General features: G+C 40.2%; 1 protein-coding gene and 1 long non-coding RNA gene across 2 annotated transcripts in view; one reads left to right on the top strand and one right to left on the bottom strand.

The window, feature by feature from the left end:
* LOC127550926 (uncharacterized) overlaps positions 1-1,685 on the bottom strand; it is a 32,884-nt gene extending 31,199 nt beyond the window's left edge. Inside the window, exon 1 of the long non-coding RNA XR_007950973.1 lies at positions 1,590-1,685. This is a non-coding gene — a long non-coding RNA (uncharacterized LOC127550926). The remainder of the gene's footprint in view (positions 1-1,589) is intronic.
* Positions 1-13,913, top strand: part of ADAMTS9 (ADAM metallopeptidase with thrombospondin type 1 motif 9) — a 181,957-nt gene that overhangs the window by 141,786 nt on the left and 26,258 nt on the right. Inside the window, exons 30-31 of the mRNA XM_051980189.1 lie at positions 1,603-1,773; positions 10,645-10,815. Of these exons, the coding sequence (XP_051836149.1) occupies positions 1,603-1,773; positions 10,645-10,815 (342 nt within the window). The remainder of the gene's footprint in view (positions 1-1,602; positions 1,774-10,644; positions 10,816-13,913) is intronic.

Below are 13,913 nucleotides of genomic sequence, written 5' to 3'. Positions count from 1 at the left end.
ACACAATATTACAATTGAATGTCAGCCAAATGGTTTGTTTTTCGTTTTGCTCTCTGCCTTCAATGGGATTTCTGTCATTGGCGAAGTGCTTACCCTATAGAATGGCCCATTATACTTGTTACCTGTGCCTTAAATATCCACTTGCCAGCAGACCCTCTGTTTTTGGTAGCTTAGACTTCGGATCCCTTCATCCCCACAATCCCCAGGGAGCAAAGTTGACCTTAAAAGCTTTATTCTTTGTGTGCCCCAAATGTATTAGCTCCTATTTCCATGGGTTCAGCCTTAGGTAATACTATCCATACTTATTCATAATCTTTGCCTGTTATCCAATTAACTTTCCTATAAAGCTTTAAAGACTGACAGTCATATCAGTGTTCACGTGGGGAAAATTTGAATAAATTTGGATGCATGGGCAGCCTTCTAAAGAAGGGTACTTTTATTGCTGAATATCTGTAAGGGAAAAAATGATTATTTGGAAGAATTCATTTGGTTATGCTTTATGATATTTCCTGATAGCGAATTCTCATTAGTCTTACCCAATGATGAATTTTCCTGCATGCTAATTGAAAGAGAATTTTTGCATTGTGTCAGAAGCTTAATTCTATTATTTAAGAAGTTCCATTTAGATGTTTGTGACCTTAATACGTGTTGAACGTGTTTGTTAGTAACAGCCCCATTAAAGAAGGTGGAGATGGCCCTATAGTCTGGCAAACATTTCTCTTGACCAAGAATGTCTGTCCTAATCAAATATTGTTTTTCTTTTCTCATCGTCTAAACCCTAATAAAAGCAATCACTCTCATCCTACTCACAAGCAAGATTATGGAACCTCACTATAAAGAACCATAAAAAATTAATTTAAAGAAAAGTTAATTGCAGATTTAATGTGGCATATTGTGGGGTTGGATCAATAAACTATTTTCATATGATTTACATTATCTCTTCAAGAGCTGAAGACACTTAAAAAAATGTTTCTTTTCTTCCTTGCCTACCTCTATCCCTGTCCTTTTGATATATGCATCCATATTTGTAAATAGATACTAATACGAAAATAAAATCGGTTGGGAGAACATTTGGCAAGGCAATAGATGAGAGAGGAGGTATCTGCTATGGTTATAATGTATTTAGTGATTGCTTTTATATTTCCACAGCTTGTTTTGTTTTGTTTTGTTTTTCCCCAAAATCATGCTACAAAACTCCTCTCTGACTCTCTATTTTAATTCTCAAGCACCCCAAATCTTCAGATGTATTTTTGTAGCTCAGTTGATGTAACCTCCCCTATTTTTATATTGTGCTAGTATTGTCCCTGATTTTTTCCCTTTTCATTCAGATTTTTAGTTTCCAGCGACAAAGTGATCGTGATTTCTTGCGCTTCCAATATTGACTTCTAGGGCTCGAAAGAAGACTCCAAAATTGGTCTTTTTCTAGAACTAAGGCTCTATTTTTGATTACTTTCTTTGAAAATACCAAAAAAAAAAAAAAATTCCAGATAATTGTAAAAGGTTTTTCATTAAGAATATAAGCCTCTTTTTCCATTCTATCTCCCATTGCTCTCCCACCCCCAAAAAAATTATAAGAAGCTCCCACTTACTCTGTCTCCTCAGTGCTCCGTGTCTTGTGGCCAAGGAGTCCAGCAGAGGAATGTGGACTGTCGGACTGGAGCCCACAAAACAAGGGATACCGACTGCAACCTGTACATGAGACCTGCATCCGAGCAGACCTGCCACTCCCCGGCGTGTCCACTGTACACTTGGAGGGCAGAGGAATGGCAGAGTGTAAGTAGAGGGCCTGGGGCAGGCAGCTGGCGGGCGCCCTTCCCTCCCTGATCCCCCCACCCCCAATGTTCACCGGCCGGCATCACGTTACTTCTGCTATGAAGTCCAGTCACTGAGGGAGGACGACTGCTCTGACTCCAGCAGAGTCCCCTGTCAGACCGCCAGGATTTACAGGGCTGAGTGCTGGGGGGAGAGATTGTACTTTTTTGTACAATGTAGTGACGGTGTTCTGAACGCTCAAGTTCAGCTAACTGTGAGAAAGAGCCCACTTCGTTCAGAAGGAGGGAAGGATGAGAGAATAGATTAGAAGGAGGCGGAGGAAAGTCTCTCAACTGCTGCTATCCCATTAATTTTTTTTTTTTTTTTAAGTTCGCTGCAGGCTTCAGTGAGATCTCCCAAAATACATTTTATCTTGGTGGACTGTTGTGTTGTTTAGTCACAACAACTGTTACTAAAATTTCCAAGGGTCTGAGAACTTAAAAATAAGACAAAACCCAAAGTATATGGTCTGAAGTAACTGCTCCTCTGAGTCATAATGAATAGAAAGTATTATTTTGTGGGGTTTTCCACTCAAAGTTAATATTTGGTTCAGAAAAAGCATAGTACAGTGGTGAAGAGCATGGACTTTGGAATCAGAAGGCCTTGGCTAAGATTTTCACATCTGACATGGACTGCCTGTGTCGGCCTTGGGCAGCTCAAATACCCAGCAGTTTCCTCATCTCCAATCCTCCATCTAATGGAGCCTTTGGATTAGGCAACGTCCGGGACCTCTTTTAGATCTATAGCGATGGTCCTGTGGCCAAAGCTCTGTCACTCCCAGCCTGTGTGACTTTAGTCAAGTCCTAGAATATCTCCGACACAGTTATATCGTATTACATCCACATACCAACAATTTGTTCAGCCCCTTCCCCAAATGAGAGATCCCTGCTCCAGGGGAATCGTTTTTCTGGGAGAGTTTTTAGAATAAAATGTCATAAGGTTTTGGAAGTCTTACTCAGGAGTTAGAGGGAGAAAGTATGTCTTCTGGACTCTTCCAAACCTAGCATCTCCTAACAATCTTATTGTTTTTCTGGTGGCTTCCTGAAATCTTCCTTAATTCACACACACACACACACACACACACACACTGCTTTTATGCCATTTCTGCTGATTTTCTTCCCTCTTCCTGTTATGCGGAAAAGCAATTACTTTCTACCTTTTAAAGGTAAATCTTGTCAATCCGTCAGGTATTAATTATATAGAGTATGGCCATCTAGGGTATTTGTTTATCTTCTTCCTTCAGACAATTTCTCTCCTTGTTAGCACTTGAGATGGGGAAGGGATCTTGGTGTCTCAGCTAAGAGATATGTGAGACAGATGAAATTAAAATTGGTCTGTTGGTAAAAGAGGGAGACTAATAGAATTGTCAGTGCTTTTTAGTCCATTTTACTGTTGCATGCTTTGTTTTACTCTGGAGCTGACTACATTTAATAAATCAAAAAGGGGTAACTCTATAATGTTGATTCTTCATTTCTTCCTAAGGATGGTACCAACATGATTGACCCAAAACAGAGGGGAGGAATACCTTCCTGTCTCACTTTTAACAAGAATATCACCATATCTTTCCCTTTGATATTCTAATTTTAGGCCTTTTTCCTTTATTTCTCTTCATTTTTTCCTTCCTCCCTCCTCCCTCCCTCCCTCCCTTCCCCCCCTTCTTTCTTTCTTTCTTTTCTTCCTTTCTCCCTTTCTTCCTTCCTTCCTTCCTCCCTCCCCCTTCTCTTCCTCCCTCCCTCCCTTCCTTCTTTCCTTCCTGTCTTCCTTCCTCCCTTCCTTCCTTTCTTCCTCCCTTCTTTCCTTCTTGCCTGTCTGTCTTCCTTCTTTCTCTTTCTCTTTCTGTCTCCCTCCCTCCATCCCTCCCCTCTGATCCTGCACCAGATTTAAATCTAGCTAAATGTTCCAAGCCCTGAAAAGCGAGCAAGTATTGGGAATGACTCTAAACTGAGTACTAACACCTTGGCCAAATATTTTCAATTCTTGAAACAACCACAAAAATGAACATTTTGGTCCTCAGTCCACATCGAAAGTTCCTCTTGAATGCCAAAGAATGCAAATCTTGTCTTGAACACATTAGGTGAAATGATCTTCCCCCCTACAAAGTGAATAAGCGCGTATATTAATTTCATCTGCAGGCAACATTTGTTTGTTTATTCTCCCTTCAAATGATTCCATTTGCTGAGCATAAGAACAGAAAGTTCAATGAATCCAGTACCCATGGAGGTCTCTTCGGTCCCTCCCTCACAATAGTTTTCAAAGAAGCCAGACAGAGCTATCTGTAGCACTGAAAAGATTAATGAAGCACTCTTTGAGTAAGAGCATCAAGTAGACTGTCTCTAGTGTGGAACCCTCTACTTAGTTTCCTGTCTCATGATGAGGAAAGTCTGTAGCAGAGAATGAATGGAACCTGATGGGAGGGGCACCACAAAGTAGATTTATGCCCCTTCCACTCCAGCTCAGCATTTTTAAGCACCTAATTTCCGCTGGGTGCCATGCGTGGTGCTGGAGATACAAAAACCAAACCAAAACCCATCTTTGTCCTGCAATGGGGGGTTCACTAGTCAGATAATAGAAGAGAAAGGCGCCCATTAGGAAGCAATCCATAATGAAACTTCCCATCCAAATCCATAGAGGAGCCATGTTCTTAGTCATTCACGGTAACAATGAGGACAATACGAATATTAATAACAGCTAGCAATCAAAGCACCTTAAATATATCACATTATCTGAGCCTCACATCAGACTTTTAAAGTAAGTGTTAGTATCTCCATTTTATAGATGAGGAAATGTACTCCTAGAATTTTTTTTTCCCCCCTGAGGCAATTGAGGTTAAGTGACTTGCTCAGGGTCACAACTCCTAGAATTTCAAGAGCTGAAAGAGTCTTCAGTGGCCCTCTACTCCAACCCACAGGCACTAAGAAACCCAGTTGTATATTCACAACTGCTCATCTGACTTTTAAATGAAGACCACCAATGAGAGATGACCTTCATCCTCAAGAGCCAACCCATTCCATTCATGGATCATTCTGATCAATGTCAAAAAGCCTTTCTTATATCAAGCCTAAAATGGATAGGGAATCTGTGAACTCCATAGACCACCCATTCTGCTTTAGGATACTGTAATTCTTGCCCAAGAAACTTGTTTTTCTTGGGGATGAGAGGGCAAAATGAAAAAAAAAAATGTGACTTGTCTAGGATCACACAGCTAATAAGTATTTGAGGCAGATTTTAGGTCTTCTTATCTTCGAGGAAGATTCCACTTTTGATCTAATAGAGACTAGCTCTCTCTTCATCATATCACGCTCCAAATCTTGAATCAATTCAGTAACACAATGAGTTGATTACAAAGAAGGTGGTTAACAATTTTTTAGCTGTTGTGTTAACAGGTAGAACAATCCCCAAAACAAACAAACAAATAAAAAAGAATGTTAGGAAAATTAGGAAGAAAGGAATTCTTAGGAGAACTAATAGGTTTGGTTTTGGTCATATTGAGTTTAAGATATCCATGGGACATCCAGTTCAACCCACTAATTAGCAATTATTTGTTGGGTGCCTATGAAATATGAAGGAACTTTGTTCATTTCCTTATAATAGCTCACATTTATTGTGCAATAAGGTCTGTGATGTTCTTTATGCACATTAGCTCACCTATGAAATTGGTGCCCTCATCCCCACTTTGCAGATGAAGAAGCAGAGAGGTCAGAAGCCCCGATTGTGGTCATACCTTATGCACCTGAGGCTGGAGGCTACAGCTGTACACACTTTTCTGCTGACTCCAGGGCAAACTCTTTCCACTCTGCTAACTCTCCCATTGGTGATAGGTGGACATTCAGGGATCACGTTGTTTTTTCTACATGGTTCTTAGGTCTGGGCACTGAACGGTGGTAGTTCTTAAAGTCCATGCATGAAGGACTAGAATCTGGTGGTGGTTGGAAAAATACTTCTTTATAAGTCACTGTTTAACAACTACTACACAACTGTTGCCTGCTTTCTGAATGCCGTGTTCTGGCTTTGCTTCCAAGTCTTTTTTTTTTTTTTAAGTTATGTGTTTGAAAGAAAACTACAAAAAGAAAAAAATAAAATAACAGCCCTTTTGTGACTTAAAAAAAAAGCAAGAAAAGCCCAGATTTGTCCTTGTGGCCATTTCTTGGGGTCTTCCACATCCCTTCTTGATGAGGAATGTCAAGAAACATGAGATCTCCAGATGTATGACAGCCCCCACAGAACCCCACCCAGACTGGGTGTTCCAACCCAGCTTGAAGTTTGTGATTTTCCTGGGTGATCCCTCCCTACCTCACAGTGTAAAGTGGGACTTTCTTACAGTCTGTGGCTGGCACATTTTTCCCCTCTCCTGAAAAAATTACACCCCTGTGTAATTATATTCTTTCTTGGGATCAGCTGATTAGCAGACTCTCAACGGTCTGAAAAATGGCTCTTGAAGATGCTGGAGATCCCCAGAGAGAACAATTTCTGCATTTCAAGGACAGCTAGAAAAGCTATAGGAAGCATTCTATCTTCCCCCATCAAAAAGGGCAATACAACCAGGGAAGAATTGGGCTTTCAGACTTCAAAGAAGATATTGGAGGGAGGAGAACTATACAATATACAGATCTAGTGAATATTTATTTAATGTTTAAACATTTACTTGGCCCTTAGATGGAAAGACTTCTGTGAAAAATAAAAAGTAAGCTGGGAATTAAAAAAATACTGGGTTTCAATTCCTTTCATTTATTGAGAGATTTTAGCAAGTGGAGTGCTCTCTCTGAACCTGTTTCTTTATGTGTAAAGTGAAGAAATTTGCATCTAAGCTAGTTTTCAGCTCTAGCTCAGTAATAATCCTCAGGCCACCTTTCTGTGCCTCAACTTGATCATTTGTGAAGATGGCGACTAGAGCACCTTCTGGACACACAGAGCAAATTTGAGGCATAAATTCAAAAGTACCTTGAGTTATTCAAAAGAGAGGTACTTTACTATTCATTAAGCTCTCCAGCTGACATTTTTTAAAGAACATTTCTGACTGTTAAACTCCTTCTCGAGAAATTCCAGGAGGATAAAATATAAACTCCCCTGTTTGGCATTGAAAACTCTCCACCATCTGGCTCCAGTCAGGGTTCTATTCGCTATTTCCCATATATGGTGTTCCATTTCCTATCTCACACCTTTGTGCAGGCTCTATATCCCCAATGCCTGAAGGCAATAAGGAGGTAATGAGCATTTATTAAACGTTTCCTATGTGCTAGACACGATGTTAAACATTTTACAAATATAAATTGATTATCCAAAACAGTCCTGGGATGGAGTTGTGGTTATAATTCCCATTTTACTGTTGAAAAAATTGAGGCAGACTGGTGTTAAATGATTCGCTCAGGGTCAAACAGCTAATGTTTGAGACTGGCTTTGAACTCAGATCCCCCTAACTTCAAGACCAGTTTTATCCACTACTTTTATCTCGCTGCCTAGAATAAATACATTATTATTTCATCATTTCCTTGTGGATTCCCGAGGCATAAAAAACAACAGGAAAAGAAACAGGCAGGAGAGCTCAGGCCATCTTTGTTACTGGGAGCAGAGAGTGATGCAGTTTGTTGGCCATCACATAGGTGAAATAGTGATGGGAAGCAGGTTGCTATGGGCTTTGAATGTTAGTCAAGGGTATTTGACCTTCAGTTGGAAAATGGGAGCCATTGAAGATTATTAAGCAAAAGAAAGATACAGTATGAACATTTCTAGCTCAATCCATGTGAAAGAGCAAAATACAGACTGGATTGGAGGAGGAGAGAGTATAGACAAGGAAAATCTTTAGGAGAGCCACAGACGAGAATCCTGGTGAGAGGGGAATTCATCCATTCAAAAGATATTTTTTGAACACCTACTATGTGAAAGGCACTGTATTAGGGATACAAAGTCAAAAACAACAATGTCTGCCCTCAGAAACCTTACATTCTATGATTGAACTCTAGAAATAGGAGATGGGTCTTTTATTTATTATAGAAGTTTTCTTTCATTTATGTTATGGTTATACTTCCATATCAACCTGGTTCCCAAATTCAGAAGAATTAGGAAGGTCTGTGCCTTTTGGTTACATGCATTTTCTTTGAGTGTATAGTGAAAAGTAAGGAAAAAAAAAACTCAAGTGATTCTCTAACCAGAAGAAAGGGGTTTTGAAGATCTGCCTAGGGGGCTGATGATAAGGATTCTTGCTAGCTTCCTCAGGCAGGGTAAAATTAAATATCTGAATGTAAATGTTTATAATTTTAATTTTTATTATCATTTATTTTTATAAATTAACAAGAGGTAATTTTTAGGATGTGAAGTTGGAAAAAACAGAAAAACAGGGATTTTGAGGGACTTTTGTTTACTTTTTTTCTCCCAGTGCAAAGGAAGGATGGCGTCATTCCATCCATACCCATTTACCCACAATCCCTCAGAGGTAGACTGAACTGCTGGAGTAGAATGAAGTTAACTGGTTTGTGGGGGAATCAATCCCCCCACAGTCTCATTTTTCAACCTAATGAACTAACCAGCCATAGTCAGAAAAGAAAGAAGTCCACAATAGGCAGTTTCAACTGATCAATCAGGCAACACATGTTAAGTGTCTACTGTACGCCAGACCATGTGCTAGGTCCTTAGTAGGTGTTTCATTTTGTGAACTGATGGGTTACTGTTTTATGCTTAAGAGCTCTGAATCCCAAATTACATTTAAACTGACAAAAAGAAAACTATAACCATGACATTGAAGTTATAAGAAGGAAATCCCATGAATAGGAATTACTTTGGGGACATTGGGGAGATACTGGAGTCTCAGAATGCTCATTGTCACCACACAGTGCCTGAAAGACTGTCCCTTACCCCCATCTCCCTAGAAAAATTCAATTTTCATTATGATATTTCCAGAAATAATTTTGCATTTTACATTTCTTTACTCCTTTGATTTTTCCATTTGCTTACTGATTTACAACAAAGAAGCAAAAGGCATTTGTTTTGAACGTTTGAAAAATCATTTTCAGTCTTTGGTCCCAACTGCAAAAGAATTCAGCAAAACCTCCTCAGAATATGACCCAATTTCCTCTTAGGGGGCTATGCTTTTCTGCCCACATAGTCTGGAAAACGAAGGCAGGGAAAAGCAATCGACCTCAAACAGCAGATTATGTGACATGGCTTTGGACGGCCTCTCTAAGTTTGGGGCCCTTCCTGCTGATTGCTGTGTTCTCAAGTTCTCAGTGACTGGAAAGCAGTCTTCCAGGCATGAAATTTTCAGCCCATTACAGCAAATGATTCCTTTCACATCATCGTCCATGGGCTAATCCAGTTAGTTGGAAACGGTAACATTTTAGAAGCCTTTTACAGCTGATAAGTCCTTTTCCTCATTTTTTTCAAATTAATAACTAGTCGGGGCTTCTAGCTCCACTTTGAGGTAAGTACATTAAAAGGAAGATGTTGCCTGTTAGCATTAGCTGTCTCAGGGAGCTCAGCTGCTCAATTATTTCCTCTTTCTGAATTATAGAGTATCCCGTGAATCAAGGCAGCCCGGAATTATTAGCTATTCATTTGGTCGTATTTTCCAAAGATCCATAATGACATTTCAGAATACTTTTTAGAAATTAAATGATGCTAGGGGAGCTCGTGGGCCAGCTACCAGAATTCTCTAGTCTGAAGATTCTTCTATTCATTAAAATAATAAATCTCTTTTTTAGGTCATGGACCCCTTTGGCTATCTGGTGAAATCCATGGATCCCTTCTCAGAATAATATCTTTAAAACATAAAATAAATTAGAGAGGATTACAAAGGAAACTGAAAGTTAGTGAAATTATATAGATTTTCTTCCCATTCGATTTTATGGATCCCCCTCCTGCTCTCACCTCCCCCAAAATCTAGCCTTTAGATTGGGAATCCCAATGGAAGAACTTCCATTCTAAATCAGTAGGTTCCATGACTGAAGAAATGAGAAGGAATAGTAGGAGAAAAAAATTTGCATAACCATATACAAATATACATTAAGGCAGGTTCCATTTTGAGTTTTTGGTTAATAGAGTACTAGATTTTGGTTTTAAATCAGGGCTCCAGTGATAAGAGAAGGGAAGGAAACAAACATTTATTAAGTACTTACCAGTATTTGCCAGACATTGTTACTAAGTGCCTTACAAATGTTATCTCATTTGGTCCTCACAACAACCATGTGAAGTACGTGCTAATATTATTCCCATTTCACAGATGAGAAAACTGAGGTAGCTAGAGACCAGACTTGCTATGGCAGCATCTGAACTCAGATCTTCCTGATTCCAGTTTTAGTGTTCTACCCCAGAACCTTTAGAATGACCCCTTTGGCAATCAGGTGAAATCTGTGGGCCCTTTCTCAGAATGGTGCACAAAATAAAATACATATGATTACAAAGGAATCTAATCACAGTCACTTGCAGTTTTCAGAATATTAAAGCACTCTTGGTCTAGTCTCGCCCCTCATTTCACGGATGAGGAAACTGAGGCAGGTTCATGGAAAAGGTAAAATGTCAAGGTCATTCAGTGATAGACATTCAAATTGGGGCCTCTTTCTCCCAATCCACTCTGTGGATGTACCTACATCTAATTTCTCGTGCTCCTGCTAGAACTCTAGGTTCTTGGGTTTCATGGTTTGCGAGTCACTTTATTGGGATAAATTTACACCTAAATGCTACATGGGAGCCTTTCTCAGTGGCTTGGAAGGAGGCGGCGGACTTAGAGCCACAGAGTATCTTGGGCATGGGGGAGCTTCCCGCTGGCCAGCTCCGAGCCCTCCTGGATGTTCTACAGGTGACATCCCACGTGTCATCTGGTACCCCCTTCTCGTGTTTTGACAGTGCACTAAGACGTGTGGAGCGGGCTCCAGGTACCGGAAGGTGGTGTGTGTGAATGGAAACGAAGTCGAGGAACACAGCCTTCACTGCGACGCGAGCCAGCGGCCGGCGGACCGGGAGAGCTGCAGCTTGCAGCCATGTGAATACATCTGGATCACCGGAGAATGGTCGGAGGTACCTGGGCTTGGCGGGCAGCAGCGGGGCTTGGTGGGCAGCAGCGGGGCTTGGTGGGCAGCAGTAGGGCTGGGCCCCACAAGCAGGGCCAGACCTTGGTTATTAGAGTTACAGAGAAATTTTCAGCAAGCCCGTTTTCCCCTTTCCCTCCTTCCACAGGAAAGACATAATTAGTTAGAAGTGGTGACAGAGCAGGAGATATGGACTGTGAGTGGATCCTTGGAGTCAAGGATTCGGGTCCTCCCTATGGGACACTGTGACGGCAAGATCTTGGATTAATCATTTAACCTCTCATTGTTCTGGACAATTTTCTAAGACTATAAGTCAAATCAACAACCATTTCTTTTTCTTTTTAATTTCTATTTTTTTATTATAGATTTTTATTTTCAAAACATATGCATGGATAATTTTTCAACATGGATCTATTGTTCTAAATTTTTCCCTCCCTTCTCCCCACCTCCTCCCCTAGATGGCAAGAAAGCCAATATATGTTAAACATGAACAACCATTTCTTAAGTGCTTATTGTGTGCTAAGTGCTGGGGATACAAAGAAAGAAAGGGGGGAAAGTCCTGCTTTCAAGAAGATCATTCTAAGGGGTGGGGGAGTGGCAACAAGCAAACAGGTATCTCCAGATAAGGTACGTATAAAATTGATGGATGCCAGCTAGATGGTGCGATGGATAGAGCACCAAGCCTGGAGTCAGTAGACCTGAATTCAAATCTGGCCTCAGACAGTTACTAGCTATGTGATCCTGGGTAAGTCACTTAACCCTATTTGCCTCAGTTTCCCCTTCTGTAAAATGAGATAAAAAAGAAAATGACAAAACACTCCAGCATCTTTACCTAACCCCCCTCCCCCTCCAAAAAAAGGTCACATAGAGTTGAACACGATTAAAATGACTGATCAACAAAAAAATGAAAAATGGCCTTGAAGGAAGGCCCTAGAAGTTGGGGGGACTAGGAGGAGCCTCTAGTAGTGAGATTTAAGTTGAGTCCTTAGCTTGAGGACTTAGCTTGAGCCCCCTGTTTTATTACAGGGGAGCCAAGAGGCAGAGATGAAGGTGGAAGGTATTCAAGTCTTGGAAGATAGTCAATGAAAAGGCAGAGACTAGAAATGAACTATGTGTATAAGGTAACAAAAAGGCCATTGTAGCTGAATCATAGAGTTGGAGGAAGAGAAGAAAGGATAAAAAAAACTGGAAAGGTGGGGAGGGAAGGTTTTAAAAGTCAGAGTATTTAATATTTTCTCCTGAAGGTAATAAGGCCATGAGAGTTTATTGAATAGGAGAGCAACACAGTCCCTCCTATGTTAAAGCACTTTGATAGAAGCAGGGACAGTGGGTTGAAGTGAAAGAGTCAGGGAGACTCCTAGAAGGTTTTTGCAGTATCCTAGGAGTAAAGTCTTATACCGGGACCTCGGTTGTGTCAGAGGAGAAAAGAGGGACATAAATGAGGGACATTACAGTTATTCCTTATGGGTATTCCTTATACAAATTAAGTCAAAGATCCAGGTACAAAAAACAACATCAAGTTGGTCACCAAGAAACCAGCCTTATAAGTAGTCAGTGCTGGAGGGCTAGGAAATCTGGAGTAATTTGAGAGAAACAGGAAAGGCTAAATAGTCTCCAGAAGTATAATTTATATAGAAATCACCAATTTTCATGGTGGAAGGAAGTTTCTATGTTCAGATTTCACAGCAGTAGCCATTCACACTATATTGTCCCCAACCATGTGCAGAAGGTATGACCAACTAATGGGGTGGGAATGGATCAATCTTCATCACTTGGGGTTATCAATGATCAATTATGGGGTTCAGCAATATCAATGATCAATTATGGGGTTCATCAATTGGAATATTCCTTGAGAGTGGGACTTTTTTGGTACCTCCAGAACTTAGCACAGAGTCTGGCACTCTGCAAGCACTTAATAAATGTTGATTGATAATTGATTGATTGATAAGGATCTGAAGCAGGATTCAAACTCAGATCTCTATGACTTCAAATTCCAAAACTCTACCCACTAAGAGGTCATGTGATCATGAAATCATGCAAAGTCAGAATTCGAACCAGGACCTCTCACTTTTTCCTTTACCCCTTGCTATTTTTCTATTGGAATTAAATCCTCTTCCCGGCAGTCTTTGCCCTCTACAATTCTTCCTCTTTAGAGACTTCCTAGTCTAGCAAAACCCATTGTTCTCTGAGATCTGTTGTCACTTAAATGTGAAGATCTGTGAGCAAGATTGCCAGGAATCAGCTTCTCCTGTTCTTTTCCATGTGTCATCCATGGGAGGTAGCCTGTCTTTCCCTAAACATGTATTTCATTATTTACCAAATGACACCTCCAGATCCCCCCCCCCCCATGGAAGCCTCTAAAATCCCCGTCAAAAACAGATTCTCAAAGATTTTCCGAAGTCCAAGAAGAAGTTTATTTTCAATTCATGGCTTCTGAGGTTCCAGATTTTTGGAAAGTTGGATGATTTGTGGGGAAAAAAAACTTGACTGTGTTGGGGTCTCAGTTCCTGAACCAACTTCCCACCTCTACTTAGTTTCCTCCTCGTAAAGTTTAGGTAGTCAAAAAACAGACTGATTCGTGTTCTTAAATTTATTTATTTACCCACTAATGAATGGTGCTGACAAATTTAAGCAAGTCTTTAGGATTCGCCATTATATAAAAGGCTATTGTGGTATATCCAAAGTCTCAGTTATTTTCCATTACCCTAGATAATTAGAAAATGATCCTAGATAAAAGAGACAACAATGTATACTATTAATCATGCCTATTTCTGGCCAAAGGAAGCCCCCTTAGTCCAAAGTAAGGGTTCTTAATCTCCTGCCATCACCATGGGGTCCATTGATAGATAATTCAGATGGGCTTCGTGACCTGAAATGGGGGGAAATAATATCCTTATTTTCACTAATCTCTAAGTGAAATTAAAAATTTCCTGCATTATTAATTCCTCATTTAAAAAAAATTCTGAACCGTTCACCAGATTGCCACAGAGATCCAGGATGCAAAAAAAGGTGAAGAACCCATGTTCTAAAGTAATTTTATACATGATCTTTTCATCAAAACAGTTGCAGTGAAAGGAAGGAACCAAA

Source organism: Antechinus flavipes, chromosome 1 (genome assembly GCF_016432865.1).
Source record: "Antechinus flavipes isolate AdamAnt ecotype Samford, QLD, Australia chromosome 1, AdamAnt_v2, whole genome shotgun sequence".
NCBI lineage: Eukaryota > Metazoa > Chordata > Mammalia > Dasyuromorphia > Dasyuridae > Antechinus > Antechinus flavipes.
This window is presented reverse-complemented; position numbering and strand designations above follow the sequence as displayed.